This window comes from Lycorma delicatula, chromosome 4, assembly GCF_047948215.1.
Source record: "Lycorma delicatula isolate Av1 chromosome 4, ASM4794821v1, whole genome shotgun sequence".
Lineage (NCBI taxonomy): Eukaryota > Metazoa > Arthropoda > Insecta > Hemiptera > Fulgoridae > Lycorma > Lycorma delicatula.
In genome coordinates this window covers 53,480,706-53,507,710 of record NC_134458.1, presented here as the reverse complement: position 1 = coordinate 53,507,710, position 27,005 = coordinate 53,480,706, and the positions used below count along the sequence as shown (strand labels likewise).

The following is a 27,005-nucleotide window of genomic DNA, read 5'->3' as shown; positions in this document are numbered from 1 at the left end:
GTATCATTTAGAGTATGTTAAATTGTTTACTGATCCCAGTCACCTTGAATTAATTCTGTTTAGTTTGTAAAGTAATTTTTGTTCAGAAAAAAAATAAATAAAAAACCTGTTAACCACATGAATAAAAAAATAATCAGAAATAATTGAAGATTATTACATTCTCGGTAGTTGAGTTTCATAAAAAATTTAAATAAGAAGAGGAGTGGTATGACCTTGAAATTTTATTACAAATTTTTAAAACATTTATGGAAATAAATAAGAATTTACTGTGTTTATTAGATGTTCTGTTACAGTATAGATTAATAGTTGCAGTTTATTTATTTGTTTATTATATTACGTTTTTATCATTATGTAAGTAGATAATTTGTCATTAGGATCTGACATAAATTGTGACTTTGGTTTTATACAGTTTCTGACTTTTTTTTGGTTTTAATGTATTTCAAGATTACCTCATTTGTATAGATAAAATAAATGTGTGTGTGTGTGTGGGGGGGGGTGTGTGTGTGCATGTGTGCACATGCATGTGTGTGTGTGTGTGTATAAAAATACAAGGAACTGTTTTGTCTTATTGCTTTATTAATAGTAATAATAATGATAAACATAATTATATCATTTGACCAGTTGTTTCATGTAAATATAAAAATGGTATTTAGTAAAATAAGATTGAGCAGAGTAGATAAGTTCCAGGTTGCCAAACTTTTGGAACCTGGAAAAATGCTGTCTGATTTTGAAAAAAATTGTCATGCTATACCATTTAAATTAAAAAATTGAGGAAGATGTAGCCAAGGAGCAATTTAGATTCAGGCAAGGTGTGGATACCAGAAATTTAATAGGTTTAATAAGAATTATTGAAGAGAGATTTATTGAAGGAGATAAAGGAATATGTATAATTTTATTGAAAAAGTATTAGCAGCCAAGAGATGGACTGGTTGAGCAGATATAAATATCTGTTCAACCAGATAAATTTTACATAAATAAATAAATTAAATAAATAAATATAAATTTTACATTAACCAAAACAGCCTACTAAAAGTAGGAAATGTTAGAACAGAATGAATTGTATAGGAAGCAGTGTATTTAAGGATGCTGCTTATCAGTGACCTTGTTTAATTTGCATTTAGAGCAAATCATAAATGATTAGGTAAGGAAGATGTTATTGTAGGGAATTAGAGTAGTAGCTTGCCTACAGCTTATAAAAGATACGATTCTCTTGGCTGAAATTAAACAAAATGTTTAATTTCCACCAGCAGAGGTCTCTGGAAGGAGGATAAATAGACAAAGGAACAAGAAAAAGGTATTAAAATTATATAAAAATAGATGAGTATAGTGCCAACAACAGGATGGATATCATGGACATGCCTTAGGGCAGAAAACAGAAAAAGATCAAACCAAAAGAACCAGGAGCAGAGAAGTGTGACAGCTATCATGCTACTAACACTTCTTTCATCATTCATTTAACATTTATTGACTTGCTCACATTAATATGTTGAAAATGCAAAAGTAGTTTACTAATGAATCCATGAGATGGGAGCTGTTGTAGATGAAGATTAGTTCACAATAAAGAAGATCAGTTCAGCGCTAAAATGCGAGCTCCAGTACAGAAAGCAAATGATGTAGTATATTTCCATTCTTTTTTAGTTTATAAAATACACAATAAAATAATTATAGGTAGTAAGTGTTTGCAAGAGAGTTGTAATCTCGGGAGAAAGGCTACTAAGATTTGGTGAGAAGATATTGTTAATTTACGGAAACAAAAAAATAAGTTAAAAATTAGTGATTATTTGTGAAACTCATTTTTTGGAGAAACTGAATGGAAATAAGTAAAACAAAACAGTAGTGAAATTTATAAGTGTAATTCTACATTTAGTACTTATACATAGATCTTTATTTCACTAGACTGTTGTGGAATTGAATTAGCAATATGATTTAAAATATTAAAATTAAAACAGAGATATGTTTACTATCTTAGTCAGTGATAAAAAATGAACTATTTTGTTGTTACTACATCTGTGGCAGATTAAATGAAATTATTGTTTTTGATACCATAACGTGAATATAATTTTAAGTGCTACTAGTTTAATAGTTGGATTAATTTAATTTTCTTTAATAATATTAATTAACAACTAAAATTCATTGTTTATTAATTTATATACATAAAATATTAATTTATATTGTTCATTATATATATATAAATAATTAAATCTTGGCAGTCTTTGGCTAGTTTTTCTCTTGAAATATTTATGGATGGGTTGGCTTCTCAATGAAAAATAAACTTTACTTTTAACTTAAGATGCAATTTACCAAAATGTAAAGTAATAGGACAGAAATAAAATCCACTTCTCATTTTGTAAATTGTTTTTAATTTACTTATTCAGGATTTACTTTAGCAGATATTCTTAACTAATGAAAATATGAATTGGAGTAACTATAGGATACTTTTTTGTACAAAGAACATTGGACATATGTTGGGTAGTGAATAAGAACTGTTCACTAGTGATACACCAGTTAGTTCAGCTTATGAAACATAAAGAAAGAAAGTGATTAGAGGAACCACAACTTGTTTACACAGTAAGATTATGATGATTGAACTAAGGTAGACATCAAAGACAAGTTAAAATAATGAGAAGAGTTTTACATTGAAAAAAATGACTAATTATCAATCTCTTAGGAGTTAGATTAAAGGTATTCTAAAATACTTGTGTGGATTGTGGTTTTTCAAGTTGTGAAATGCTGACATCAGGAAGACAAATAGTAAAAGCTTTTGGCGTGTATTAATGATGAAATTAAGTGGCATGAAAAGGTTTTAAAATAAAGATATTATATGACAATGCATTAAAAAAACAAAAAAAAAATCAAATGAAAAAGTAGATCGGTGAGCCATATTGATTAGAAAAAAAATAGGAGGAAAAACTTTTAACTGAATAATTGAAAAATTATGTTTAATTAAATATAATGAGATTAAAATTTAGCTCAAAAAATGAAAGTATATAGAAATGCATCTAACCAGCCAAGTAATAATGTCCAAAAAATCATTCATTAAAAATTAGTGTGTAAGTAGTGTAAATACTTTATAAAATGGTGTACACATCCATGGGTGTAACACTTTTACATATGCATGCTCTTCCTGCTTTTACTTTGTTTAATGCCCTTTATCCATCTTAATTTCAGGGCTTCAAGGTCTTTTTAGGGCTTGTGGCTTTAAGTTACTTCAGCCTTTTATTTTTATCTGCTGTATTCTCATCTGCTGTGAAATTTAAGTGATTGTGGAAATATGTTGTGTTTTTTATTTGTCTGTGTGTGAAATGTATAAAATAACCTTTTATTAAATTTTTTTATGCAGGAAAAGCAAATTGCAGTAAAATCTGAAAGTGATCTACCACCATTGAGAAACCCTAGTATCTTGGTCGGGCAAAATGATCTCACTTCACTGTCTTATCTTCACGAACCCGCAGTGCTGTATAATTTACAAGTACGCTTCTGTAGACAACAAGCTATATATACCTACTGTGGTGAGTAGTAAAGTGATGATTTTATATTTTTACAGGATTTCCTTAACAAGCTTTGTGAAAGCAAGTTAAATGGCATGATTGTGAACATTTGTGTATGTGAATATTAAGTTATGATACACACAAGAAAAAGGAACTTTTTTCTATACGGCTATTTTGTGGATGCAGTAGCACTGGACATGTAACTTACTCTATGATGAAGTATGTGTAATACTAATATGAGTGTATCTTTCATCAGCTGATTTTGTTGAACTTATAAGTTTCTGGAGTCCATCTATTTGTAAGGGTTTCAGCAGCTCTAGAAAAAAATTTGTATGCGATTAACATTTGATCAAGTGCTGCTCTTGGTTAATTGTGATTTTTTTTAAATTTTATTTGCAATAGCATGGAGAATTTTTATTCATTAATCTCTGTCGTCAATTTTCAGTTTCCTCAATTTTTTAATTTAAAATTTTAATCTATGTATTTGGTTCAGATATTTTTACAAAGGTTCAAATTATAAATTATCATGGACAAGAACATAGTAAAAGATTAATTTTTTGAGTTAAAAGCATATGCTGTATGTGATTACTAAAAACAACAGTTAAGTACCAATCAAGAAGGCAATGCAACTACAAAAATGAAGTTTTAAGTATTGACTGAAAAGTCAGAAAAATAAATTATAATTACCATTATTACAACAAATACATTTCAGTTCGCATGATCTTGTACACTACATTTTTAATGTGATTGTGGCAAATAGCCTTTCTACAATTTCTGTTCTTTGTTTTATGTATATTATTTAGTAATTTTTTTTTCTGTACCTGAAGTAATTCGGTTATTGTTTTCTGAGTGTTAAAACTATATAGTTGTAAGTTAAAATAGTGTCTAGCAATGAAGACTTTTATGCAATTAAATCAGGGTATGATAGTTTTCATGTTTAAGCTTATTTTCAATATCTTCATCCTCCTCGTACTTTTAGGTTGAACAAATATTCAAAAGAATAAAGTAATATGAAACAACTTTTTATGTATTACTACTTAATCAAGTTCTATTGCACCTGGTCAATATAGAGGTTGCCAGACATCACAATTTCTATATATCCCCTGTTATTTCTTTACCGGCTCTATTTCAAAACTTTTATTTTAATTTCAGCATCTTTGTTTTAAGTTGAACAGCAGGTATGATCCCTCTGTATTGGGCCAACATTGGCTGGACCATATATTTGTTACCATGCCTCGTTATTAATTGTCCATCAGGATGGTTGCAAATTGAAGATTAAACCCCAACCCCTAATTACCATTCTGTTAGTAGTCTTGGTATCATATCGTAACCTGTTACCAGACCTTCTACTGGGTTGCTCAGTATGGGTTGTAGGGTCACCTCTGACTGGTGGAACTGGAGTCGACAGACTTGCAGAGTTCATAACTGGAAGAATCCTTGTTGAATCCTTATTTGATGATCTGATGCTGTTCTTTGTATCCATTAATTTTTTTTTTTATTAGGTAAAAATGTAATAAACATGATATATGTGTTGTGTAGCTAGAATATGAATAGTTTTCAAATTATTTATTTATTGATCATTACCAGGTTACAGAATAAGATACAATACATAATTGCATAAAAAATTTCATAACTGTGCACTGAACCCTGCAAAGATGCTTAAGCATCTGTACACAGCCTGGAAAAAACCAAACAGCCAAAACATAATAAATTTTACATTAATTCACTTATCAAACTAAAATTAATAACTAAAAAAATATATATTCATTACATATTTCTTAATACTTAAATTTCTCTCTATTTCAAATACATCTTGTTTTCATTTAGTGTTCTAATTTATTTTTGAAGTTTATATTTTTGAGTTCAGTTGGTAACGAGTTAAAACAAAATACTGATGTATATACGTGTTGTTCATGTTGTTTTTCCATTGTTGACTTTAGGTAAAAGTATTACTTTCTTTTTGTGTACAGAAGTGTTATTAATATATTTTTCTGATAGTTCTGTATAATGCAGTGTGATTGTTTCTAATATATATTTTTTATGTAAGTTATTGGGTAAATGTGCATTGCTATTTTTCTTTTTTAGAATCTGGATAATCTTATTATGAACATTTTCAATTATTTTCATAGTTATTTTATTTGCTCCACCGCATGAAATAATGTCATATGTAACTACTATAACCCTACATAATAATGAAGAGATTTTTAGCAGTGAATAAGTTACCAATCCTGTATGAAATGTAAATCATATATTTGTTTTTTTGCACAATGATAATTCCAGTTCAAGTGTTGATCAATGATAATTCCAAAATAGGGGTTTGCTCAACTTTTGTAATAACTCTCTCTTCAGTATACAAATTAAATTCATTGGGTAATAATATATCAATAAATGTCATGCAGACTGTTTTGTTAATATTTAATGATAATTTATTTACATCTAACTAGTTGTTTATAGTTTTTAATAAATGTGTATTTTGCTTAGTTTCATCCCAGTTGTTAGCTATACATAACAAAACTGTATTTTCTGCATATGTTATTATAATTCATTGAGTATCTGAGTTTATTATAAAAATATTATTTATATATAATATAAATAACAATGGCCCAAGAGTACTGTCTTTGGTACTCCAGTATTTCATGTTAAAGAATTACTTTTAATATTATTTATTTTCACAATCTGTTTTCTATTATACTAATAATCTTTTATTAATTTTATTACATTCCTTCTATATTCACCTATATTTCCTCATTTTTCTACCAGTAACTTATGGTTAAGAGAGTCAAAAGTCTTTGCCAAATCTAAAAAAAATCACAGCTACTGTCTTTTTACCACCTAAATTTTCAGCAATCGATTTTGTAATTTCAGGAATACTATCTTTTATTCCTTTACCTTTTCTAAAACCAAACCGAGACGTAGATATATTGTGCTTTTCAAGAACGTTTGATAATTTTGTATGCAATATTTTTTTTAATTTTTGTTAAGTTCGGGATCAATTATATAAGTATAATTTGTAGCTTGTTTACTATTGCCTTACTCCTTACTAAATCCCTTACTCTAAGGGAAAATATCATGTTAATGGCCAAGGAAAGTTTTTGTTTTTGTGTTAAATGGAGGAGGGAAAAACATTTTGATCTTAAGGCTTTGATAATCTCATTCCTTATACTATTTCCTTCACTTAAAGTTTATTTATGGGTGACATGTGTTTGTATACTTCTTATCTGAAATGTTGAAAACTCCTCAAGCTCTTTTTTTACTAACTCTAGAATATTTTATACCATTCTTATCAGCTTTGTTTGTTTCTTTAGTGTTTTATAGTAAGTTAGTGTTTCTGTTGAGTACATATTTATTGAGAGAAAAAAAACACTGTAACCTACAGTGTAATACAAGACCTTAATTTTCAACTATGGCTTAGTGATTATTCATATAGATTCTTATTATGGAATTTGGGAGTGGATTTTATTGTTCTAAGTTAAAATAATAAATTTATTACCATTTATGAGGGAGAAGCTAATGTAGAAATATGAGTAGCGGGAAAACAGTCTTACCTGTTATGGACTTTAATGCTGAAAAAAATTTAAATTATATACTGCACGGAACTTAATGATTGTTAATGTTATAATTGTATTGTTAATGTTATTTAAGTATAAAAATTAAATATTGTTAATGTACTACTTCAGTTTAATGCATAGATTAATTTATTTTCAAAGGATGCATTTGATGCAAATTATAAAAATTCTTACATCATAAATAAATATCACCTAAATGTATCTAGTTCTGATTGTTGATATTCTATTGTAGTTTAACATGCATTGCTGTCATTTAATAAACATTTGGTTTTCTAGTTTTTCCAGTCATGGCTATTAAAGAAAATGCTGTTTGGATAAATTACTCCATCAACCTTTACACATTTCATTTTAGAATAATTACATTATTTATTTTAATTTTATTACGGCATATGTTATATTTTACTGTAATATGTAGTAGTTTTCTTATTTTATTCTACTGCAGAATGAGAATTCTGATTAAAAATTATTTTTTTTAAATTGATTTTGAAAAGTTATGTTTTAATTTCCCTGCTGTTATTTAATATAAACAAAGGGAAAGTATTGTTATCAATAAAAATATACCTCCTCTGAATTTAAAAAAAAAATTTCAAATCAAATCAAATTTTTTTTAATTTTATCATTCACAGAGTTAAGTTTTGAAAGCTTTTATAAAGTTTTACTGTGTATATATCTGTATGTTTTGCCTTTGTTAGATTTATATCAGGAAAAGTGTTACCTACTATCATGAGATTTGGTACTATTCTGAGAATATAAGGGATTGATTCTGTTAAATGTTTTTAAAAACCTGATGAGAGGCCGGAAATAAAAAGAGTTTATATTTAAGACATCTAGTGAAAATTAGACTTGTGAAAATTTTACTTGTGTGATTTTCAGTAAATCAGAACTATCAGTGGAAATTATACTGTTGGAAAATGTTTTTACAGAAGAATAATCTTTAGGGTTTGGTTTTTTAAATTAAGTTTTCTAATTTTTACCCTTTCATCTTCTCAGAATCTAAAAGTGTTATTTTCTCAATGAGATGTCAGAATGGAAACACTGTTCAACTCTTTTAGAAGAGTAGAACTATATACCTTTGCCCTTTAAAATAGGAATTTTTTCCAACTTTTCACTATATCAACTTAATTTTTTTTTTAAGTGAAACAGTGTCTGGATGTGTTTTGAAATTTTATCAGTGGATTAGGAAGTCATAAATCTCTATGGGAAATTTTTTGTATAAATAGTTCAAAATATAGTCATTTTTTAATCCTTTTTATGATATATCAACATAATAGTGGCTTATAACAGGATTGAGTTGGTGGTAATTAATTTTAAGTTTTAATAAAAAATTTTAGAAACTTTTATTTTTTAAATTTATTTACTCTTTTTTTTTTAACATTTATCACTGATGGTTTAAATTTGAAACTGAAAATCATTCTCAATTTTATTTTTAAATTAGTATTTTAGATTGTTTTAAATATGGTAAGATATTTTTAATAGAGATTACGCCTCAGTTGCCCTTCGAATGTCAGTAAATGCCAGAAATAACTTATTTTTGCTTTCTATGTTGTGCTTATGATAAAATTTTAATTATTTCTGATCAGAATAAAGAATCTATTTATTTTTAGCTTTTTATTTTATATTAACTGCTTTATGTGCTTTTTTTACAGGAATTGTCCTTGTTGCCATTAATCCGTATACAGATTTGCCCATATATGACATTGATACAATTTGGGCCTATAGGGGACAGAGTATGGGCGATCTGGAGCCACATATTTTTGCAGTGGCAGAAGAAGCACTCACAAAAATGGAGAGGTATTTCAATTCACTTTTAAGGTTATAATCTGAATTGTATTGTGGAATTTCATGTATTAATTTTTATTCATATATTAATTTATTTATACTATACAGAAAGTAAAATGTTACTTCCAGTGAACATTTTCTGTGAAATGTTCACTGGAAGTAACTGGCATGACAAACTGGCATAAAAGTTATGACAAAAGGTTGTCATAACTTTATCACAGAAAATTAAGTAAACAAGGCTGTCATGTCTAAATTAAGGGTTTAGATTTACTCTTATTATTATTGTTGTTGTTGTCATGTAAGTAGGAGAGTATTGAAATCGGGTTGCTCAATAGAGCTTTTAATTGAGTAGTTTAAAGATATGAGTAAATTGGAGAAAATTAAATGTTTTGAAAAATATTAAAGAAAAAAGAATAAAGTTATTCAGTAATATCTAAGATACTGTTACTGTAGTTTTCTTTAAAATTTTTAAGAGTGTTTATTATTTTCTAAGTTAAGGTCATACAGGCTGCTGTGATCATTAGTCTAAAATCTGAACAGTGTTGATTTCAGAGAACTATATATAATCAGCATGAATAGTTTTGTTGATTGTATCAATTAATTTTATTGATATTGCATTCCTTTTTCTTTTCTTTGAACAGGAAAAGGAAATGCAATTTACAATAGTCATCTTTTTCTGTGTAATTTTAATTTAAATGAATAAGGAGATGTCTTAAAACTGCTATTGGGTGCATATCAAATAATTATTTCTTTGTTTATGCTCCTTAACTATTGCAGTATTGCTTATTGTAATGTTGAATTATGTTCACATACTAGTAAGATTAAACGAGAAATTGCAGAGAAGACTGAATTATTGCACTTGGTGTAATTCTAAACTTCACATCATGGTGATAATGGTATTACATAAACCGTTTCTTTTTTTGAGTGATTAAGTGGCTGAAAATGAAGGATTGATGAAAGTATTTCATGGCTTTGTTTGTGTCCAAATTAAAGTTGTGGACTAAAAGGTACAAAAATTTTATGTTAATGTTATCAATTCACTTGGGAGGTGTTAGATCTCGTGAGTATTACCTCCAGGTTCTAGCTCACTTACCTTTACATGTCTTTGGAACTCACTTTCTGAATGAAGTATGCATTTATTCTCTTTTAAATATTTAGCTTTCAAAAGGGCATTCACTGGTTCTCTTTTGACCAATTAAAACTTACATCTCTCAGCCATTCTAATTTATTTTATTGCATTTATTCTCTTTTCTTCTGCTTTATTTAAAAATTTTCTGGTGCATTTCTCTCTTTCTATGTCCCTCCTCCTTCTCCAGAATCAATTCTTATTTACAAGGTCTGTCTGGAATGTAATGTCACCAAGTCTACTAGTATGAAAAAAAAAACAAACATTTATTTACATAATAATAAGAATAATAATACCTGTACATTAAAATTTGTCAAATTATTGTCCTCCTGCATCAATACATCTTTGCCAGCAGGATTTCCAGTCTGTGAAGGCATCCTGGAAGGCCTGTTCAGTAAGTGCATTTAAAGCCATTTCACAAGCTGCTTTCATGCATCAATTTTTCTGTAACTATGTCCTTGCAGGGAGAATTTCAAACGGGGAAACAAAAAGAAGTTTGTGGAAGCCAAGTCGGGATTGTAGGGTTTAGGTGTAGGGTTTTGTCGGGATTGCCACATTAGATTTAGCCAGGTAGCTGGTCATGGTGAAGGCAGTGTGGCCTGGCGCATTGTCATGGTGAAGTTTCCAATTGCTGCTGATGTCTGGTCTGACGTGCCGAATCCTTGTTCTCAGTCTCTTGAGGACTTCTGTGTAAAATTTGGAGTTAACGGTTGTCCCAGGAGGTACAAACTCACTGGACGATCCCCCTGATGTCAAAAAACACATTGAGTATGATCTTGATCTTTGATTTGCTCATTTGAGCCTTCTTGGTGAGTTGTGCTACTCGTCACTTTGCAGCATCTGTGTTTCTGGGTCGTACTAGAATATCCGTGTTATATCATCTGTGATAACATGGTCCAAAAAGTGAAAATTATTCTTCACTTTTTGCAAAATTTATTCTGTTTGCAAAAGTTCTTTCACACGAGTCACATTTTCATCATTTTAGGACGTTGACGGGTGTCCAGTGCAGGCTTTGTCATCGACCTCTTGATGGCCTTCCAAAAACACCTTGTGCCATCTGTAGACATGCCTTTGTGATAAACACTCATCCTCAAAGCCTTGTTGAACCATTTGAAAAGTTTCTGCTGCAGACTTGCCAAATTTCACAAAAAACTTGATCGCGTATCTTTGTTCTAGTGAGTGCTGCATCGTGACTTGTACAAGAGACAAAACAGAGGTTTATGAAATTGCCCGTCCTTCAACTCCGAGAGCTTGGAGACAACTGGGCAAGCACTTGCTCGGTAGTTGAAGTACACCACCATCAATCCTGGTGGATAATAGAGCATGCTGCAATGTACAGTCACTTCACAATAAAAGTATGACATTACTTTCCGGACAGACCAAGTATATATATATTTTTTTTTTAAATTGCTTGTTACCGATCTTTTGGATAAATTTTACAATTAAAGTTAATATTTCTTTATCAGAAAATGTTTTGGCATTTTTCTTTTAAAAAACATATGCTTAAATCCCATTATACCATTTAAGTTTAATATATTAAGGTACTGCCAGTTTTGAATAATCTAACAATAAAATAACAAATTACACTTATTTCTTATAAAAATATAAACAAATTATCATAATGATAACAATTAATATAAACATAACAGTTGTTTTCAACTGAAGTCACATTGTAATAATCTGTTTGTTTTGAAATAGCTACGATGTTTCTGAAAATATTTATTTATTTAAATTGTTTTGTTAAAATATTACAATAGTTTGTTTTTTTAATTCTGTGAGGTACGACAGAGTAATACCATCATCCAAGCACTATGAATGTAATTTAAATCATCTGAAATGTTCTCCCCTATTTAGTATTTCCATTTTACTTTATTTAATTTCAAAGTGATAGAAATGTATAGATGATAAAATTTAATTGAACAGCGTTAATGGAGAGTAAAACTTGCAATATTTTTTATAGTGACAAATGACTGAATGGAATTATATCTAGTAATGTTTATTAACTTATGAAGAACAATTTCTGAGAGCATAATCTCATCAGAAAAAAACATGCTGTATTATTAACTGTATTTCTTAAATAATTCATCAGCAAGTAGTTCATCACATATTATGATCACTAAGGTAAAAATTGGGTCATCAGTTGTGGTGTTTCAAACCTCTCCTGGCTTCATTTGGTCATCACTGCTTCTAATTGATCATTGGTAGCCAAAAAGAATCTGAACAGTGTTAAAATATTCAAACTTTCGTCAGTTAGGGTTCCTATTGTAATTCATAGCTGAATGAACCCAGCTTTATTTTAGATCGCTTAAATAACTTACGCACCAATCTTGAAAGGTATTACTTTAGAATGTGTTTCAACATTTTCAATATGTTACTGCAGAAATATTGTTCCAGATGCATATCATCCTAAATTGACATCAAAACTCTATGTTCTTAGAACATTATGGGTGGTTTGAAGCTTAATAAAAGTTTGATAAAGCAATTCAAGTGTTTCTTAGCTTGACACAAAACTAGATCCTACCTGTTTTTGAAAGCAAACTAGAAGTCATATTGCATTCTTTATTAGCACGTGTCCATAAAAATGTACACATGCAACATATCTTGACACACAAAGACTGCAAGCAATCATCTTTAGTAATGTGATATCTACCTCTCAATAACACTGAGTAATCAATATAGTCTAGGAACTCCTTGGATAACAGATTTTGTTAGTTTGTACTCTGCTTGCTATATTATCTTTTACAGCATTTTCTATTAATTCTTTGGTTTTATTAAGTGACTATTGTTTATGGGTAATTGTTTAGGAACATGCTTATCCAAATTTTTAATGAATACTCATAAATATAAGAAGCTAGGTAAGAAGCCTTATCTTACCTAGGTTAGTTACGATTATTATTTTATTATTATTATTATCATTATCATTTTCTATGACCGCATAGGATCACTTTAGTCAGTCCATTATCCAGAACATTGATAATATGTTAGTCTCTGGGCCTTGCAGTCCTCCCAGAACTTTTTCATATATTCCGATCTTTTTGCCCTTTCTAGTGTTGCAAGTGTTTGTGTTGTGAATTTTTTTCTTGTGAGTTTGAAGTGAGTGCTTTTGTTCTTGATTTTCTTGTTTAATTTTATCTTATCTGTGGTGTCTTTTGGTATTAGACCAATTTCCTTCAGATCCTCTTATTTCTCTGATCCATCTGCATCCTTTCTTGGAGTTTTTTAAGTCAAGATTTTACTGTACTACCTGCTTCAGGAGTCTTCAATCTTGCATCCTCATGATATGTCCAAAGAATCCTAGTTTTCTCTTACGCATGGTATCAGTGATGGGTTCTAACTCTTTGTACACGACTTTGTTGTGCACAATCCACCACTGCCCGTCTTTGTGGTACTTTTTATTGATGTGTTTTCTTCTAATTCTTCTTCGATTTTCTGGAGTCTGTCTGTCTTTGATTGTTCATTCAGGTGCAAGAGCATTTCTGCTGCATAAGTGGCTTCTAGTTTAAAAACTATTGTAGTGTCTTATTTTTGCATTTATTGATAGTTTTTATTATAAGTGTACCAGGTTAATTTTTGAGCTTAGCTACTTTTTTTCTTCTTATTTGGATCAAGGTTTTTTGTTTAGGTTGTTTGCTATTATTTCTCTGAAGTATTTAAATTGGGTTAATATTTTGATTTTATTACCGTTTATGTTTACTTCTTTAATCGTGTTAGTTTTTGAAGCATAATTTCTGTTTTTTCAAATGATATTTTGAAATCAATTTTATTTGCAGTATTCTGATGTTGTAATATCTGTGATTTAGCTTTGTTGATGTCGTTTGCTAGCAGTGCCAAGTCTTCGGCGAAAACCAAGACAGTTTGTTTTGATTTTTCAGCCTATTTTTACTTTTGGGGGGCATGTTTTGTACCATTCCCTCATTACCATTTGTAGAGTGTAGTGAATAATAGCGGTGGGAGCCCATCACCAAGTTAAAATTATCTAAAACAGAATAATTTATCTTCTTTCTTTTTCTGTTTAGCCTCCAGGAATCACTGTCAGGTATTACTTCATAGGATGAATGAGGATGATATGTATGAGTGTAGTCTTGTACAGTCTCAGGTCGACCATTCCTGAGATGTATGGTTAATTGAAATCCAACCACCAAACAACACCGATATCCACAATCTAGTATTCATATATGTATAAAATTAACTGCTTTACTAGGATTTGAATGTTGGAACTCTCGACTTCGAAATCAGCTGATTTGCAAAGACGCATTCACCACTAGACCAACCCGGTGGTTACTAGTACCCGGTGGACACTAGTTAATTTAACCATAGAAATTTAACAATCTGTGACCTTTTACAGCCTTGTTAAAGCCAAGTAAGTTATGAAAAACCTTATACTTTTACACTTACGCTTGTTTATTTGTGTATGCATATTTTTTATATCATATTTTTGTAGAGAGCAACGAGATCAAAGTATCATTGTATCTGGAGAGTCTGGTGCCGGTAAAACTGTTTCAGCAAAGTACACAATGCGTTATTTTGCAACTGTCGGAGGATCTGCTACAGAAACACATGTAGAGAAAAAAGTGCTTGCCTCCAGTCCAATTATGGAGGTAATGAATATTAAAAATACTTATCTTCCCTTCCCTGTACGATTAATTGTTAATGCATAATGCATAATGCATAATGCATTGATAATTATTAATTGTTAGACTGATAATTTAGATTGTTGTGGCAATTACATTAGAAATTATTCATATTAGATGTGATTCATTTAATTGGCTCATCATTCATTATTATTTATATAATGGTAACATTGATGATTATTTTTATTCAATTATTAATATTTTTATAGTATACTTTTAAATTCTTTAATGATTACATGTATGCTTATGCCACAAACCTTTTTTTGACTAATGAGTATTTTTCTATCCTTTTATCCAATTCCTTGATTTTTTGAAAAATAGTATTACATATGTAAATAAATTTAACAGACTTTTTATCTGAAGATTAAATAATTTTTTATATTTGTTTTATCTTGTGAAATGCATGATTTCAAAATAGAATTACAGAAAAGATATTGTGGTTTTCTTTTTAGTAAACACTGTTTTTGTATTAGAAGTTGTTAATGAATCAAAATGTTATTCTTTTTTTTGTTTTAAGTAGCCCAGAAATCGATTTGAACTGCTCATTTGATTTCTATTTTCAGGCTATTGGCAATGCCAAAACAACTCGAAATGACAATAGTTCCAGGTTTGGAAAATTTATTGAACTACAGTTTAGCAGAGCATACAATATTATTGGAGCTAGTATGAGAACATATCTGTTAGAAAAATCAAGGGTGGTATTCCAAGCTCCAGATGAACGAAACTATCATATATTTTATCAATTGTGTGCAGCACGGATGAGCTATCCTCATTTAAAATTGGGTAAGTAATTTTAGTACTTACATATTTCATGTGTTTTATTATCAATGTGGATCACGATTGAGTTAAAAAAAGATAAGAAACTTACCTATGGAGCTATTTCATCTAAAAGCATATATAAATTATCAGAGCATGTATAAATCATTTAAATAAATATATGTTAAAAGTAGCTGCATATAACATCAAATTTTAAAACTTTTGTCTATATTTTCCTGTATTTATAATTTGATGCCTATTAGATTTATGATGCATTAGAAAATTTGATATTTGCTATTAGCTTTTTTTTTAATAGTAAATAGTTCTACAAAAATCTCTTTATAAATGATCTGATGGTTTTACAGTTTATATTTGATTGCAGTCGTTATTGTAATTTTATAAATACTACTTAGGTTAAATTTTCAAAATATTAGGGTTCTCTTGTAAAGAGTTTTATTGGTTTTTTATTATTTATTTATTTTTTTTTTTTTTGGAGGGAGTTTAAATACAGTGGTAATTTATTATTTATCAAAAATGTTAAATATTTTTCATACTGAACTGTGTAGATGTTTAGCAGTAATTTTTTTATTTATTTATTATTTAGTCAAAAAATGTATTTTATTAAATTATTTTTAGTAACAATTTTTTTTTTTATATAACTTACATAAACCATTACTTTCATATCAGTTATTTGTAGTTATATTTTTATAATATTAACTTCTGTGTTTTAATTTAATTGGATTATTGGTGTACAAGTGAGCTGTGTTATTTTAGTGCTTTTGCATCCATGGATGACTGAAATTTTTATGAACGGTAATATTATTGTTAAAAGATTTCCTATAGACACTGTTTCAATTATTTTATCACCTCTTCTTATTTACAATTTTTACTAATTTCATTTTCTGTCAAAGAAATTAATAAACATGAATTTCTTTCAACTTCACTAGTAAAATAATTTATTAGATATTTTAAGTTTAATATTTTTATTCATGCTTATTTTTTTTATATTTTCATAATGTATTTTTTACCCATATATACAGTATGTAATGAATGTTATAAACTGTAATATTTTCTAAAAACTATGTATGTAACACTGATAGAAAAAAAAATTTTATGTTTCTCTCAGTGTGATACCATTTCTTGAATTGCTTTTTTGTGTATATTACAGATCTGTAAATACAATTTTTCTATCACACTTAGTTTTAAATAAATTACGTTTCAGAAAAAATTAACGTAAACTATAGTTAAAATTGTAAAATTTATAATTTTGTATGGCCATACTTGTGTTAGAATGATTTCGCTGATGCTTTTCTTTTATAAATAACAACAGTAATCGGCTAGCATGTTAGAATTCCATTACCCTTTATAGCAGCTTTCCATCACTGAAATGGAAATATTCACTGTGTTTGTAACTTATGTTTTCGAGGTTGTCCGGGAAAAGATCCAGATGTGAATGGAGGAAATGTATTTTCAAAGACATATTATATCCCGTAGGTCTGTATGAAGTAAGAAGTTGATTAACAATATCGTGGTAATTGTCAGATTTTTGTTTGCCGAGAAAATGTTTGCAAACGTCTTTAAATGAAGCCCAAGCTGCTCTTTCTACATTATTTAACATTGAATAAATACTTCATCTTTGACTAACTCTCTTATTTGAGGACCAACAAATATTCCTTCTTTAATTTTTCCTTCCCTTACATTCAGAAATTTCTGCCTGATGTACAAAAATGCGGGACTATCCTTCTTCATTGCTTTTACAAAATTTTTCATTAGTCCTAGCTTGATATGGAGAGGGGACAAAACTATTTTTTTGGGTTCAACTAAGGGCTCAGGAATAATATTTTTCCCATTTGAAGTTAAGCTGTCTCGTTTCTTCCACTCTTTGGTAACATAATGTTTATCCCTAGCTCTGTTGTCCAAATCGCAAAGAAAATAAATAAAGAATTTACATAGTGTAGCCTAACTGCATGCATAATAAAATAGCTGTAACTTTCAAATCACCATGAATGTGTTCCAGGAATGCTTTTTATAATTTATTTTTTCAAGAATGTCTTTCATCACATTGTATGTCTCTTTTAAATTAATACCATAAGCATTTGGTATCAAAGGATATTTGTTACCGTTTTGTAGTAGAACCACTTTTAAACTGTACTTGAACAAATCTATGAAAAGGCACCAGTCTTCAGGTTTATGAACTTCTCCTAAGTACAACATAACCTCATCAATATTTGTGCAAAAACAAAATTATTTTCATCAGTAAAGTACTGAGAAAGTTCTTTTTGTTGGCTTCAAAAGCTCGAAATTTTTGTATTTTTTTTAAAAATAAATTTCAACCTTGCAGTCTTGTTCCTAACAGTTTAGCGTGATTGTTTGATAAATTTAAATCCCTGACCAAGTCATTTAATTCACCTTGTGATATAAGATGTGGCGTATTGGAAGATAATTCAAAATCAAAATCATTTTTGTCTTTTCAGTATTGCCTGATTTTTCATTGCTGCTTTTGAAACATACATTCACAGGTGGCTCAGGAACTGGAACAATTTCACTGTGAGGTACAGGCCTGATTGCAGATTGTAATGAAGGATGTCTTACAGTATGTTTAGATTTTTTTAGAAATTCCGGATATACTTGTTAAACAAAAGTAACAATTGTTACGTGATCCTTTGCTTCATGTCAGACCATAGGTACAGCAAATGGCAAAGCGTTCTGTGTACCTTTCAGCCATCCTCTTAAATATACAAAATAATTGGTGCATACTATATGAGGAACCCACATCTTATCCTGATCACCAATTTTACACTGAAAGTACAAATGATATGCTTTTTTAATTAAATGTGTAATGTATTTTCTATTTGATTTTATGGTAAACTCACCACATACATAACAGAAGGCATCCACACCTTTACACAATTTCGAGACATTGTGATACTGCACTGTTAACAAACGTAAGACAGCAATAAGACTAAACAAAATTAATTCATTTCTAAATCCAGTGCTTAATACAAACAACACAGCTGTGTTTTCATTTATATGTTTTGACCTGCACAGACATGATTAATCTTGTCCATGAAGGCTTGTTCTTCAGTATTAGATATGATGTCATAATATGTGATATGATTTAATTCTGTGTTTAGTATTGTTTATTTATAGCTTACAAATTATGTTAACAAAGTTAAAAATTTTTAAATTTGTCAAAAATGGTGGGTGATAGAAATTATCTGAGTTCATATTAGTTTTCAGCATAAAAACAGATTAAAATTATGTATCGCATGTTAGGAAACAAAAATTATGTTTATCAGTGTAATTAAAGTAAAATTTGTGGTACAGATGATCGATCCCCTAGCTAAATCTTCATTTTTATTTCAAAACGTTTTGTTTGCATAAATTTTATATTTTAGTTAATAGGATATTTATATTTTTGTTACCTTCATTATTTATTTTTTCCATGTTTTTCTATTTAACGTCTGGTCTATGGGAATACATCTGTACATACTGACATGTCAAAGGATATTATTTTTGTGTTTTTTTATTTTTCTATTTAGTTTTACTATTGATTCTTATCCCCATTTTTATGTGGTAGTTATGGTATTTACTTGTTAATTGCATTTTAGTTTTTAATATAATATTTCTAATTTATAAAAAAAATATGTTTGTATTTACATAATGTAATGTAAGTGTAAAATTAATAAATCCACTTGTAAGTGATATAAGGAACATTCTTTAGGACTAATAAATTTTCATAGGTCCCTCCATAAAAAAAATTATTTATTTAACCGAGTTTTAATAGGATCTGAAATATTTTTTCTGTCTGTCTTAAATTACTAACAGTATTGCTGTATGTACTAATTGGTTGTGAAAGGTAAAAAAATAATAGTAGGTACTTACAGTTACATAAATGACTAGAAGAATGCAAATACTTTACATCTTGTCTAATCTATATGTGTGGACTTATACACATCCGTGTTCTCTGGGTTGTTACGTATATTACTTCTTTTCATGATTACTTGGATATTCAAAAAATGGACTGATTGAACAAACAAGTCCCATTGAGTATGTTAAGGATAAATTGGAGAATATAAATCATGTAATCTACAAGAGGTACAAGAAGTAGAGAAAGAAAAATGACTGAATAATATTCCCCATGAACAGATTCAACATTTTATATAGTTTGTAAAAACCAGTATTTAGGACAAGAATTGATTGTATTCTTGATACTAGGTTTCATAATTAGAACATAAAGATTAGACCAGCAACTAAAAAATCGTGGTAAATTATGTAATTTTTTTAAACATAAAATTATCACATCCTATAGCACTCCATATGTTTGCATAATTATCATAAATGTATGTTTTTAATATGTGCTCGGTTGTTTACTGCTGATTTTTGTTATAAAATATTTATAACTTCCTTAACGTTTTCACTGACCCTACTATCAGAGGATTTTTATTCAACAGTATTGAAACCATAAAAACTCAAAATATATTACAAAATTTGTGATATTCTAGGTTTATTTTTTACTACCTCCCCATCGCAGCTTCACCTGTGCTATATGGTTACTTGCATTTCTCATAGCAGTCAATTCTTTTATTTTATGTTCTTTAGTCAGGTAACCGGAGATAGGTGCAAACAGTCACACATACAGTTACGATGCCAATTGCTGTGTTGGTTGAACCACAGCACGTATATCTTCACACCCCTTAAAAAAATCTGAATTGAAAAAACCTGAAATTGGTTTTTAAATATTTATCTGAAGAATATTTGCAAGCCCAAATTATTCAATATCTCATTTACTATAGTTGGGACTGGGAAAATTTACAATCATTCAGAATTGTTTTACCTTTCTTCATTCAAGTCAAGGTCGAATTTCAAAAATCTAGAAATTGGTTTAATTGGTATTGACATGAAGATTATGCTCACAAAATATCAGGCTGATTTCTTCATTTTTTACCAAGAAATTAAAAAAGCAATAACAGGATTTTTAAAAATTCAAAAATCCATTTCAACAGTTTTAACCTCTGAATTTCAAAAAATGTATAAATCAATTTTTAGATATTCATATTAAGATTACACACACCAAAAATTAAGTTGATATCTATGTCTGTTACCAAGAAATAAAAAAAATAATAATTTCATTGTTATTACTCCATTTTAACCCATTAAACCCGAAATTTCAAAGTGAATTTTATTAGTATGCACTTCACCATAAGGAGAAAGTGTATACAAACTTTCATCAATTTATCTTCAGTAGTTTTTGCTGGGCATTGATCATCCATGATGTCCACCCCTGTCTTTGCTTTGACCGAGATTATAATGTAACCCATTTTCTAACCATATTAGATTGATAGAACTTCCCGGGTATGTGATATTTTTTGTGCTGTTTTGATTTTCTGGTAACAGAATGTATTGACTTTTTGAATTGCCAGTTCTGGAAAGTCCAACATATAATTGTTCATGAGAAAAACAGTCTGATCGTAAATCAACCAATATGTTTGTATATCTGGCCTTGCGTTTTATTGATTGTTATAGCAAACAAAGTTTTATAGGGAATTGCAGCCTCTTGAATTGAATTTGTAAATCTATTGGGATGCAGAGTATAAGAGCAAGCTCTCCTGCTGCTGGACCTGTCAAAATAGTAGTCTCAGTGATTTCACATAGTTTTGATTTGCAATCTTGTGCCGTTACATAACTTTGGAAGGTTAAGTTTTCGTAGTAAAATAATCGGAATTCCCATTTTAAGAATGCGACTATGAGCTGGAAAACCTGCAGGATTAACAGAATTCAGAAATTCTGGAGGGTAGTGGACTGCATGGTTCAGTATTGATTACAGAATCTACAGATTGATTCCTTGATTTGCCCTTCAACTTTTTCTAAAATCATATTATTAATTTCAAATGCAGAAATATTTAGAGGAGTTCTTTTGCAAAGCCCAGTCGTACGATTTTTGTAAAATTTCTGGGTGAATATTAGAAATGAAATCATCCATTGTATGTCCAACAGTACCAATGTTTTCATTGACAAAAGTGTAACCATCATTATGAGGAAGAGTACCATTTCCAATGTTCAGTAGTAGTTGTAAAGAAAAGTTAGCATCGCCACCTCCAAGATGAAGTCTCATATTAGTTCTTAGGTTAATAGTGAGGATAAATTTCCATAAGGGTGATTTAAGGCGTGCTTTTAAAGCAACAGACCTAGTTCCTTTCACGATGACCAGCAATGTTGGCTGAAAGTCTCCAGCAAACACTAAAATTATACCACGCTTTAATTTACCACATGATCTAATATCTCAGAGGGTTTGATCAGTGGCCTCAATATGAGCTTGATGACTCATTGTGCATTCATCCCACACTATAAGTTAGCATGTTGCAAAATTTGTCCAAGTGGACCATTTTTATGAATAGAACAAACAGATTCTTGCCCGCATGCAACATTTAACGGTAACTTAAAATTGGAATGTGCAGAGTTCTCCTACCATTTATAAGTGTAGCAACTATACCTGATGATGTTACACCGATTGCAACATTTTTAAATGAGCGAACTTGAGTAAGAAGCAGATTAAGAAAGTGTTCCCAGTTCCTCCAGAAGCATCTAAGAAAAAATCTGGGTTGTTGCTAGCAAGATTGTCATTTATATCATCAAACGCCTGATGTTGATCTGATATGAATTTAGGAAGATCATTACTTACAAATTCTTTCTGTTCATTGACGTTGAACAGAAACAAATTCTTAATACTGTATCATAAACATTAATAGCTTCTTGATTATCACTTGTTGGTGTTGGTAAACAGAAAATGCATAAATATTTCTCACTTAACGTAACTGACAATATCTTCATTTTCAATGAGACCTCTATTCAATATTTCATCTGAAATTGTAATTTCAACGTTTTTGGTTTGACGTCAGATTTGATATAAAATATCTTTAAAAAAATCTTTTTGGACACAATATGTTCAGTTGGGTGGGATGACAGAAAACTAATGTAATTGCAAATAATTCTCTCAATTTAGGCAAAGACTGACAGATAGAAGCATCAGCAAGCCTGTCTTTCCAGTGATTATCATTCTCCAATAAGTAAAGTGTAGCGCAAATAGCTTTATACACAGTGTATGTTTGATGTAGCACTACTTCAGGTTTTCAAGTAAACAAAAGATGTAGGTCCTTTAACACCAATAACATACACAGTTGAAAACATTCACTTTGGTTTGGAAATTGTATATACTCTCTTTGATTTTCAGCTGAAAAAGTTGCTTGATCTGAACCTTTGCTAATATATTTGCAGATATATCGAATCACTTGCATGGAGTTGCAAAATTCAACATGTATGTGGACATTAAAGCAATGTGATAATAGTGGACAACATGGGACGATCCATTTATTATCAATATCAGTTATGTTACTTTGCATGTTTTAAGTTGTCGTATGATCTCCGTCCTCTGGACTTTTCCTGCGGTAAGTCAGGTAACCGTCATCTGCAGTTTGAGTGTGCAAATGTGCATTCGAGGATACTTTTTTGAACATTTTCCTTTATCATGCATGGCGAGATGCCCTGATTATATCATCACATGGTCTGTGACCAAACCAAGTATTTCCTTTTTATTAATAAGTTCTAGGATTTTTTTCATTTTCAAATGGTAAACCCTGGATATAATACTGTGTCTATCAGTCGATTTTTGACCAGTGAATAGTTCTTTTTTATTTCTGGCAATTCAGGATTGCACATAATAGTTGTAAATAAATCTGGATGCCCATGTTTATGTATGTATGTATAGCATCTTGAGATTTTTCATGCATATACCATGGAGAACCAGTGAAAGATGAGGGAAATATGATACTTTGACCTATGTTATTAAGTATTAACATTGGTGTCTTTGTTGCCCAGTATCTTGAGGATAAATAATCATCAGTACATAATTTTTTTTTTTTGTTATTATGAATAAAGGCTAATCTTTTAGTGATCATTTTGGCATCGTGTCAACACAATATTGATTAAAAACATTTCTGTAATAATGTAAAAGATTGTCAATATTATCTCGAACTGTAAGTCGATTAGCATAAAATTGCATGCAGAAAAATGTTTTATTTTGTTCATTACTATTTAGCAGAATAGTGCGATAATAACAGTCTTCACCCTTCAAAAACATAAGATGATATTGTAAAGGATCATAAGAACAATGAAGCTCAGACTCATGTTGCATTTGACCGTCATGACAATGTCAGATTATATCTGTAAGTCCTTTATCTTCATCGACCAGTAAAACAGCAATTTCATTAATAGTTGGAGCATTATAACGACCGCTATGCTGATTAACAGGTAGACGATCAGCATCAATTATTAATTTAGAATCTTCTGCATTACCCAAAGGTGTGTTGTCAATATTGCATTTAAACTCTCTGCTCAAATTATTATGTTCCAGCAAAATTTGCTGGAGTGCTCTTATTAGTTCCTTTTCAAGTTTGAAACAATATTAGTACGAAGAGAAGTTTGATCAGCATCATAAAGGAAAGTAAATTTGTACAAATTGGTAATCGACACTAGATGCTGGCAGTAAACTTCCTGTGCAATGGTAAACTTTACCTTGAATTTTAAATGCAGGCATAAAATCCTCTTTTACAATTTGTTTAGCACTGAAAGAAGTCACTTGAAGTAAAGTGTATTTTCAAACATTATCAAGAAAATGTTTTGATAAAGGATGAAATCCAAAAACTAAACTGTTGATTAGTTCTGGTAGCTCATTAAGTGTAGGAAGTGAAACTTTCTCATCAGAACAACACATTCCAGGTGCTTCATCTTTCCACTTTTCTGCAGAACAATGACTGCATATTTGAATAATTTCACCAATTTGTAAATCTTTACTGTTAATATAATCCAAATAAGGATCATAATCAAAAGCAGATTTGAACTTTAAAATGGCATTCCTGTTTTATATAGCATCGTAAAATAAATCCTCATGTTCTTCCATAGTCTCATGTAAATGCGATGTAGACTTTCGCCTCACATTGTAGATTTTCTACCAATATTACGTCTCTTCTGTTTTGGCTTGATTTTAGAAAAAGAACTCAACAAATACCTCCAAAATAGATAAATAAATAAATAATACTGAACAATCAAATATTTATCACTAAACAAATACCGCCAAAATTGATATATAAATAAATAAATTTGAGTAATCAAATATTTATCGCTGAACAAATATCACCAAAATCATTCTCTATAAAAAATGATGATGCGTGGGTTTGTTTGTTTGTTTGTCATATGGGCTCACATCTTTATTTTAACTACTATTAGCACAGAGCAGACCAATGATATGGCGGACGGCTGCTCTTGACTCCCTCCATGATAAAAGCAAAGCTTTACTTTACACTCTCTCCTGCTAGAAGCAATTAATTACAGATTACTGTTGTCAATTAATTTAAAGATTATTATTTTATTTAATTTTACTATAATAGTACACTTTTATTATAATATATATTTTAATATATTTTACTATAATATTTGTACTTTTATTTACTTATTTTAATTTTATTAATAAAAAAAAGGGATTATTAGTTAACGTTAAGCAGTAAAAAAAAATTATTGTTTATTTAGGTGTTGCGCACGACTCCCCCACAACTCTCTCCTGCTAGAAGCAGTTTGTTGTTAATTAATGTATAGATTATTTTATTTAATTTCTAAGTGTAGATTATTTTATATTTGTATTTTTTTTTAGTTATTATTATTTATTAATTTCATTTTATAAATTTGAATAATCAAATATTTATTGCCTGTCATGGAACCAATATGTCATATTACGTGAGAAATCAAATACAACTGCATTAACCTAACTACTATACGTGTATCAAAGAAATGAATTAAAATTGTGTGATATTTAATAATTAACAATTAACAGCCTACGCTCTTGTGATTAAGTAGACTGAATTTAGCACAACATATCTGCCACCTAGTGGAGAGCCAGTATACTACATAAAAAGATGTTGCCTGAGTGCAACATATTCTCTGCCTAGTGGAGAGTCAACGTACTACGTATGGAGGCAGTGAAGCATTATCTTTTTAATGGTTTTTTATTGTTGTTTTTATTTTTTTTTTTTTGAGATGAAATATATCTATAAACCTTTTCAGTTATGCCAAGAAACATGGGTAAAACTTTGGTGGTGATTGATTGGGTAGTTATTTTGTTTATCCTGAACAAAAAAAAACCTCTTCTTCTTTATATTGTTACCACATATATGCCTAATTTAAAATCGGCGGCCGAACACGCTATAGCAACTCAGATGCGAATTGGCACACAGTATATGGACACGCTGATACAAGCATCATTACCGCTGCGCAGATGACCGTGCAGTTCTCCCACATAGCAGCACTGCAGCCCCACCACTCTCAGGCTCCAATAAAAGTGCGTTCACTATGAGAGTGAATGCAATTCATCGTCGACCACCACCTGGAGAAGACCAAGATGGAAGAAGACAGAAGAAGTTCCCTGGCTGGCTCAACATAGGACCTCCCGGCAGATGCCAACATCCCTGCGGGAGCAGCAGGCCTGGCTGGCCTGTCGAGGGAGTTGCTTGATGCGGACACTACCTTCCCAACTCGCCGGGCTTCAATCACCCTGGCTGGCGGACTCAGCAGCAATAGCCCGCCAAGCATGGGATCGCTTAGGGAGAACCGCCTTGGCCGCGCTGGTGAAGGACGACTGATGCCGACCCGACACTGCGGGGCTCTGGGGGCCAACACTGCCATGCTGTAGTGGGGATCCAACTGCCGCTGAGGGAAAGCTTGGTCGGACTTCAATGAACGAGCTGCAACTCCCAGATTTTGCCAGAGGCCAGCTTCTGGACCCAACAGCTCTTCTCACAGCTAATGCAAAAAACAGCTTTTTTCTGGGCCATCACAAGGTTATGGATTACGAACCATCGAAGTTGTTTGACAACAACAGCCCTTCTCAGGGCTACCTTAAGGTTAGCAATTACAAGTTGTCAAAGCCAATCGACGACAAAGACAGCCCTTTTCAGAACTACCATAAGGTTAGTAAGTGCCATGTGATGTCAAAGCCATTCGGTGACAATATAATATAGTACAGATTATGTCTGATCATGTCATTTATCCATTGGATTGGAATTTTTTTTAAAAGAATTTTCAGATTTCTTTCTTTTCTTTCATTTATGAATGAATAAATATGAATGAACTGCGTATAAAGATTACATTATTAGTAATTATAATATTTTTTTAAGAAAATAATTAAGTTGAGTATTCTTGATGTTAAAAGAGTTTAGTGTCTCATTAATTTTGACCTTGAGTTGATTTGACTAAAACTTTCCTGAACATATCTAACATCTCTAGCTAAATTTTCATGAACTGTTGTATATTTCATAAGACAAGTATATTAAGTTCGTGGTTCCTTTCAAATTAATCTCAGTTCTAATTAGGATTTACATTAATTTTTTATATAATTTCATGATTCATGTTAGTAAATGTTTACTTTTCTGTCATTCTACCAGTCTAGTCTGTCTTTCTAACGTTCTAAAAATTACCCCACACCATTTGTGAGAATTTTGTGATCACTGAATTAAAAAATATTAAAATTATGAAATTCTCTGTATCCATGTTTCCAGACTGATATTCATGTGTATGTAGAGCATGTTTATTTTCATCCCTGAAGAGTTTATCA

The 27,005-nt window shown here is 30.2% G+C and overlaps 1 protein-coding gene across 2 annotated transcripts in view; it reads left to right on the top strand.

The window, feature by feature from the left end:
* Positions 1–27,005, top strand: part of didum (dilute class unconventional myosin) — a 164,553-nt gene that overhangs the window by 29,719 nt on the left and 107,829 nt on the right. Inside the window, exons 1-5 of one of the 2 annotated variants that reach the window (XM_075362969.1) lie at positions 257–351; positions 3,341–3,509; positions 8,701–8,845; positions 14,401–14,557; positions 15,154–15,373. In XM_075362969.1, the coding sequence (XP_075219084.1) occupies positions 8,784–8,845; positions 14,401–14,557; positions 15,154–15,373 (439 nt within the window). In that variant the 5' untranslated portion in view covers positions 257–351; positions 3,341–3,509; positions 8,701–8,783. Of the gene's footprint in view, positions 1–256; positions 352–3,340; positions 3,510–8,700; positions 8,846–14,400; positions 14,558–15,153; positions 15,374–27,005 lie in introns of those variants that run through there. The other variant, XM_075362968.1, reaches the window with a different exon arrangement.